At 42.9% G+C, this 7,870-nt stretch overlaps 1 protein-coding gene across 1 annotated transcript; it reads right to left on the bottom strand.

Moving 5' to 3' along the window:
• Positions 1 to 2,140: 2,140 nt before the first annotated feature.
• PRLHR (prolactin releasing hormone receptor) lies at positions 2,141 to 3,199 on the bottom strand. The gene has a single exon (XM_009960881.2). It carries the CDS (start codon positions 3,197 to 3,199, stop codon positions 2,141 to 2,143), a length of 1,059 nt encoding a protein of 352 aa, XP_009959183.1.
• Between the last annotated feature and the right edge of the window lie 4,671 nt (positions 3,200 to 7,870).

Genomic DNA, 7,870 nt, shown 5'->3' with positions numbered 1-7,870 from the left:
TGAATGCAAGTAATACCCACTTTAAAAGGACCTCCTTCGTTCAGTGCCTCTGTAATCCACTTCAAACATTCTCATTACTAGCAGCAGAACAGCTTGAAATTCTAAAGAAATGTGTGAAAAGGGATTTCAAATGTTTTTCCAATGCTTTTCCCAGTGTGTGCATATGCATCTGTGTGGGTTTTTAAATCAGATTAAGATTACTGAATGCTGATGAGTAAAATGATATTCACAGTTTCACAGTAGGAGTATATTTACGAACTAGGAAAACAATCCTCTCTTTCTTCTCTCTCCCCTCTTGTTTATTTGCACTGCCTTGCAGCGCACACGTTTCTGGCCGTGGGCAGTTGTGATTGGATAGATGTCCTTGCTGACCATGGCCAAAATTGCCCCTTGACTGCGTTGCTTCTCCAGCTGATCTCAGCTCAGTATCAGGCAGTTTCTCATGCCATCCCAGATTCTGGCTGAGCAGGCTGGAAGAAACCTTTTCAGAAACAGTGTCTGCTTTCAGAACTTTGTCCCGTATAGTTATCTATTACCTCACATATTTTCAGTTCAGGGAAGAAGAAAATAGAAACCATTAGGTTGATTATAGCTTTTAACTCCCTCATCTGATTGAAAGGTGAATGTCAAAGGAAATTGTTTCTTCCCAAAAGACTCCTTCAAAGGAGAGCACTTGCCACTCCATTCCATTTGACAGGTCTTCCTTTGACTAGTCACACAATACATATCTCAATGTCAACAGCCCCCTCCACTCACTGTCTCTTAACAGACACCTCCAGAAGTGCTCCTGAAGAGAGTATCAAAGTCTCTGGCTGTCTCTGAAGGTCAAAGTTGATGGCAGCATTGCCAAAAGTCAGAATCAGTTCCTCAAGGAAGGAGTGGAAAGCATCTCAGCACTGACAAGGCTACGATGATGTCCACTCCTCTGGCTGGGAATGCAGCCACCTTGCTGTAGGGTCGGCAAATTGGGGTTACAAGACAGAGTGGCAGGAACACAATTCAATGTCAGTAAAGTGATGGTATGTCTTAGTGTTCCCATATGTGGATGATTTTCCACCACACATTATGTTTCCAGTCTGTCCATCCTTGATGACGGCATCAGCAAATCCACCAAACAGGCTGTTGCGCGCTCTGCGTTGCAGTCGCACCTCACAGAAGTAACATCACTGCGGTTTTACGTCCCCCCTTGCAATACTGCATCTCACCTTGCTACCTGCTGTGCTGCAGTTTCACAAGACGCAGGAGCTTTGGGTTGAAAAAGCATAAAGCACAGATTCCTGCCCAAGGCGGTTGGCCAGAGCGGGCAGGTGAGCAGCCCTGCTGCAAAGGCTGCCACTTCATGAGCTTGGCCAGCGGCAAGGAGAAAATGGCAGTGAGGGAGGAAACCACGCGGGGCGGACACAGCACACCCCGCCGAGGGCCACGGGCAGGCGAGCGAGCCTGTCATCTTGTACAGAGGCCCTTGGAGGGAGTGTGTGTGAGCCGATGCCATCTCCCTGCATACCACCCACACCCCCACCAGTGGGAGACCCCTGCACACTGCTGCTGCCAGCGCAACGCAACTGGCAGGGGGAGGCTCAGAGCAGCTCCTACCAACGTGGTTTCCTACCCACAGCTGAGAGAGCTGCTCAGGAATGGCATTTCAGAGAGCCTTAGGCTGTTTTCAGCATGGCCCTAACCCAAGAGGACTACAGGAATATTGTTAGTCCTCTACTTCTGCTAAGGACTGGACTCTGGGTAGGTATGCAGATTTAATTTTTACCCAATCCAAAACGCTTCCTCATTGAGGTATTTAGGTCTCATATTCATCCTTGCTTCTGACTGTCCCCAAATCCCATGTCTGTACTGCCAGCAAAATCCAAAACAGACAGGAAGGATCCCAGTAGCTTACACAAAGGTATCTTATTGTGCTAACACCTCCTTGGCCTCTAACTCCTGTCAAAGAAGTAAAGACATCTCTGAGACATGATGTCTGCCTCTGCTTCTCCAGTAGGAGTGGAGGTGCTGGGGAAGCTACGCACGGGACTTGTGTTGTTATAATTGAGCCCTGAGGACAAATGTCAGGAATCAGGACTAATTAGAAGTGGAAAAGACTTACAGTGTGACAGTATGAGGGAAGTGCGGTCCCAAAAGCTCTCGTTTACAGCACCACACTGGCCATAATGCAGTTTGTAGTGGGTCCAATTTTCTTCTTTCTCCAGGCAAACATTTTCTTCAGCTCCCCCCTGAAGCTGTCATGGAGCCAGGCATAGAGGAAGGCATTGGTACAAGCAGACATCATTGCAAACCAGTGGCACAGCAGCTGGATGAAGTTGAAGTACTGCTTGTCAATCAAGCTGATGTCTATGTCCTTTATCATGTTGAAGATATGCAGGGGCAGCCAACAGACTCCAAAGGCTGCCACCACTAAGACTAGCAAGCGAAAAGTCTTCCTCCTCCTTGCCCGGTCCCACTCAGCTTGGCCTTGGGTGACATTGCCTGGGACTACACGGTTTTTCAGCTTGACTGAGATTCTCAGGTAGGACAGGGAGATGACAGCCAGAGGCAGTATGTAGGTGATGATGAGAGTGCTGTAGGCGTAAGCTAAGCGATCTCTTTTCATGTGAAACCAAAACTCTTCACAGATGGAGAAGTCCAGTTCTGGGAACTCTGCGTGGTAAGTGTGGACCAAGGCTGGGGCAGCCAAGGTACAGCTCAGCAACCAAATAGCAGCCAGGATATAAGCACAAATAGGGATTGTGAGCCTCCTGCGGAACGGATACACCATGGCATAGTACCTGTCCACAGCTATGACAGTCAAGGTAAAGACAGACACAAACACAGTGACAGGTTGCATCAGGAAAACAAAGTAGCACATGAAACGCCCGTACACCCATCCTCTAGGCTCGAAGGCATAGGCGAGTGTCAAGGGCACACAGGTTGCACACATGAGCATGTCCGAGAAAGCCAGATTGCCTACCAGAAAGTTGGTGACATTGTGCATTTTTTTTGTCTTGCAGATAACATAAATGAGAAGGTAATTCCCGATGACACCAATAAAAACCACTAGCGAGTAGCAGGGGATGATGAGTGGCTTGAAGGTCTGAACAAACTGGAGCCCTGAGAATAAATTGCTTGCGTTGCTGTGAATCGCAGAGAGGAAGCTTTGGGAGGTTAAATTGTCCGAATTCATCATTTCCCTCCTTTTGTCGTCTGCCATCAGCTGGGTGAAGTAGTTACCACTGCACTACTCCTGCACTCAATCAGTGTGGATAATGAATGGATTACTGGCTGTCCAGAGGTTACCACATGGATAGTAAACAAGCATCCGTAAAAGCAAAAGGCGAAGTTATAATCCTTAAGAGGCAGCTTTCAGCAATTCCTAAGAAAAATCAAATACAACCGATTTCCATTAAAGTCCCCCTGCATTTACTATTAAATCTAGGTTTTGACAGCATGCCACTTAATAAACATTTAATATAGTGAGTACTTACTGCTGTGGTTTTTTAATCCCATAAAATTTTCCTGTGGATGCCAAGAAGTGCCTTAGATGTCTGTCTTCTGCAAATCCAGGAGCGTATGTATGTGTGTGTGTGTGTGTCAGAAAGAGAGAGAGAGAATATATGAGTGAGAAAGAGGGTGATGCGCATTTACAAGCTAAGTGGAGATCAGTGTTTTTAAACAGTCTTCACTACTAGGTCACGACAGATTAGTGTATCAGCTTTTATCCCTATTGGCTGTGCTGGGTATTACGTTGCTCTTTGCGTGTTTCTTACTGATAGTAATTAGTTCTTGAATATCCTTTCAAAAACTCCCTTCTCCTTCCAGTGCATCTATAATTGCCCCTCACAGCTAAAAATCAATTTACATTCATTAACACTAGCCTGCACAGTATCTAATCCAAGATTCACTTTGCCACAGCACTCAGTGTCCAAAAAAGCTACCTGTGATTTTGCTGCTATAATGTGGCTGTAAAATAAATTTGAATAACATACTGAAGCCAAATAAATGTTCATGCCACTAGAGGGACTCAGCTACGTACCTGGTGAATGAAGTTAGGATTAGAAATGTGCATTTAGCATGGAGCACAAAGGATCTTATTTTATTTTAATTTATTTTCTAATGGTGATACAATGTTTGCTCACCCATTGTGACTATTTTCAGTGGGGTTTACACGTCTTTAAAAGTAAACACACCCGAGCATCTCAAAGGAAATATTACCATCCAAATAGCTTAGCTGTAAGGGTTTACCTGCAGTGAACTACTATTGCAGCTGCCTTAAAATATTTGGGGTGTTTCTTCATTCCTGAAGTAGGTTTGTTAGCCTTTTCTGTACCAGACAATTCCTAACCCGTCTGTGAAACAGCCTATACTTGTTTTGTTTGCTTCAGACATTAGAAAGCAAAAAATCAGGCTAAGTGCTTACAGAGCACACATTTAAGCAGACATCCCCATCCAGCTCTTGCCTATTGCTCTAATCCTCTCTTAATTCTCATCCATTTCAACCACTTCTGGGACCATTACCTCAGTTGGTGAAAAATAGTGAAACTCCACTGCATCATTTATACCAGCTAGGGAAACTAAAAAACAAATGGAACAGCCTAAAAACTTCTGAGTACTTCAGAGCAGAGAACATGGCTAGGTTTTGCAAGGCACCCAGGGGATTTAGACACAATTTCAATGGACAGTTTATGTCCTAATCGCTCAGACTACTCTAAGGAAATATTAACCCTTTATTTTTTATCAGGCTAGGGGCAGAACCATATCCTTTTTTTGATTTGATGTAATTTGACATAAACCAACTTTTAAAATAGATTTCATTTCTGTCATAATCTTCTCCCTGATCTTAAAACAGAAGCTAATCTGTACCCCATGTTCAGATCAGAGCCATTCTCCCACAGCCACATATGATGGATGGGCGTTTCAAACATAGCAAGTGCTGACTCTATGCTGCTGCATTTATGGTTGGATTATGCTATGGACTGGAATACGGCTATAATTGCAACCCGAGCGGAGAACAAGCACGTAGCCACACTGATCAGGAATGCCACCCTTCACTTCATGGACTCAGTAACCTACCCAGTACAAAAAAAATGGGATGTTATATACCACTTCGGAGTCCATTCTCACCTAACTGAGCTGGATGTGACCCAGAGGAACAAAGTACCTATTTATCTTTACATACTCAAATCCAGAATAGGGGAGGGACCTGAGGGCAGAGGTTGCAAAGAAGCAAGAAAAAAGGGGATTCCTACTGCTTTCACCACCCAGTGAAACCGTACTTTGTTTATAAGCAGCGTGCTGCGAAAGTAATTCCTACAGCCCATAAATGCAGTTGTTTCACTTAAATAATTCACCTGTTTAATGTGGGAGAATAGTATGGTCTCATTTAAACCCTACTAAAGTAGGATTTCTGTGGGCTTTTTGTGGGACATGGTCTCTAGTATAAGCCAAAAGACATTGAAAAATGAATGGAAAGCATATGTAAATGGCCTTCATACTGCCCACATCCTACTGGAACTGTAAGGCTTATGCTAGGAAAGAAGTCTCATGATAATATCAGTGCACAAATAGTAATTGAAAATCACATTTTTAACTAAGTGATTTTTCTGTTTCATTCCCAAGAGCCTCAGAGTAGATCCGATAAAATATCCTCATTGTATTCCTATGAGAAAAAGGTTTATATTTTGCTAAGTGAGAATAAGAATCAAACAAAATATTATCTAAAGTAGCCTTCAAGGTCACCTTAATCCTCAGGTCACAAAACCCTGTAAGGTACCTTAGAGGTTATTTTATTTCAAGCTGTACCAAGCAATCTTCCTGCATTTTCTCTTACCTTTAAATGGATTTTCTTCCCCTCTGAAACCAGTAACCAGTACACCTTCTGTTGGAAGGCTCCCACCCTATTTCTGTCAGTGATTTTCTGTTTGTTTTGGCTTCAGGCAGAAAATTTCTTCAGTTCAACTGTACTCTACAGCTAAAACCTGGAAAGATAATATTTAATAGGGGCTTGAATAGAAAAAGTATTTCGGCATTTTACCCCAAAGAAATCCTCTTTCCTTCTCTTAAAACTGCAAATATTAATCTTGTTTAGAATTTCCTAGGCTAGATGACTTATACTCAGTTGCTTGCTGAACTGAGAATAAGTCTATTTCACACACAGAATTTTCTCATTAAAAGAGAAAAGGTCACAGAAACCGCATTACTGTCATATTGGAACTGCTTTGACATTCCAAGTGTATAAGGGTGACACACAAAGGAATGCTGATTAATATCTAATGGAAACTGGTCTTCCTTGAGTCAATGGAGAAAGTTGCACCTAGAACCGGACCGACACCTCACAGAAACATTTCACAGCTGAGCTTTCATGTTCTCTTACGCTAACCTGTCCAACTCTGTACAGACATTTTGAGTACAAACATTGTGAGCTGCTATGTGACTTTCAGAAAGCGGTAAACTTCTTAAAGCACTTACTCTGTTCCTTATGTTCATGTCTAATCATCCATGTAGTTCCTGACTAAACCAGCGTGATCCAGGAATGAGATCTGATCCTAGCAGCTATACTTGCAAAGCTCAACAGTACTTCTTAAGCCAGTAGGCCCTCTCTTCTACTACTTAGGCTTTGCAGATCAAAAGAATTTCTTCTGTCATTAAAGTCTCACAGTTTCAGGTGTTAGTATTTCATGTCCTTGTTTACATGATATGTGCCTTTTTCTGTAAAACACAACTTCTTCTTTTGCATCACAGAACTCCTCTAAAAAGTCTTTCACATTCTTCCAGGAATGCTCTGTGCAGAGCAGATCAGGTAGCTCTTGCAAAGGCTACAATAAAACCAGATGCTTTGCTTACTTTGAACGAAGTAGAGCTGGGGGTTCCTTTAGCAAATTCTTTTGACCAGCCAGGGAATAAGGCTGTGTTTCACACAACAATTTCAAGACAGGGCAGCCTGTCCCTCCTTCTCTCATTTAATCATATAAACACATCCTGTCTGCCCCTGCCCTCTAAACTCTAAAACCCATGTTTACAACTAAGGGTTTTGTTTGGTTGGCTTAGAGATTTTTGGTTGTTATTGCTGCTTCTCTCAAATTCAAGGTACCAAACTTCAATAAACTCAGGATCCAGCTTAAAATTATTCATTTAACCTGAAGAGGAGCTTCACAACTTGACTGAAGAGGAGGCTTGAATTTAAGCTTGAGATTGCATGCTAAATACAGAATAGGGGCTCTACTCTTCCCTGTATGCACAGCATTCTGAGTCTGCTGAGCAAAGTGAGATGAGAAAAGCAAGCTGGTTCCTTTGATAACAAAGATCTGGTGCTAAAATAAATATAACAGTGTGAAAACTGAGGAAGAACACAAGTGGCTTCCTGGGAATGAAGGCGCTGGATCACAACTACCACAAGAAGTTAAAAGCCAAATGTAGAAGTGAATAAACTCATACTGTCAGGAGCTAATCCCCACCGTGAGGTTCTGCAAGAACTGGCACATGGAACTACCAGGTGAGAAGTAAGGGCTTTTCCTATCCTATTCCTATCCTATCCTATTGCTTTTCCCTGTGGCATGGGAACACAACTCTGTGACTGAAAAAAAGGCAAATGGGCCACCTGTCCTTAAGAATAAAAAGGGAGGGGATGTGATGAGAAATGCAGGCACCTTAATCTGACAGTACGTTTTAGACTAGACTCAAGGACGGAGGAAGGAGAGAGAGAGCAAAAGAAGACAGAACAGGATAACAAAGGAAGCTTTTGTCAAATTAACCTTCCATCTATGTGTTAATAGAACTGATTTTGCTCGACACAGGCTATGTAGTAGTTCTCAATTTGGGTTTGCATAATGCATGTGATGTGGTAGCATATGAGAAACCATCACCTATACCAGAGGAAATATCCTAA

This window comes from Leptosomus discolor, chromosome 6 (genome assembly GCF_034619465.1).
Source record: "Leptosomus discolor isolate bLepDis1 chromosome 6, bLepDis1.hap2, whole genome shotgun sequence".
Classification (NCBI taxonomy): domain Eukaryota; kingdom Metazoa; phylum Chordata; class Aves; order Leptosomiformes; family Leptosomidae; genus Leptosomus; species Leptosomus discolor.
Note: the sequence above shows the minus strand (reverse complement) of the source record. Positions and strands in the feature narration are given on the sequence as shown.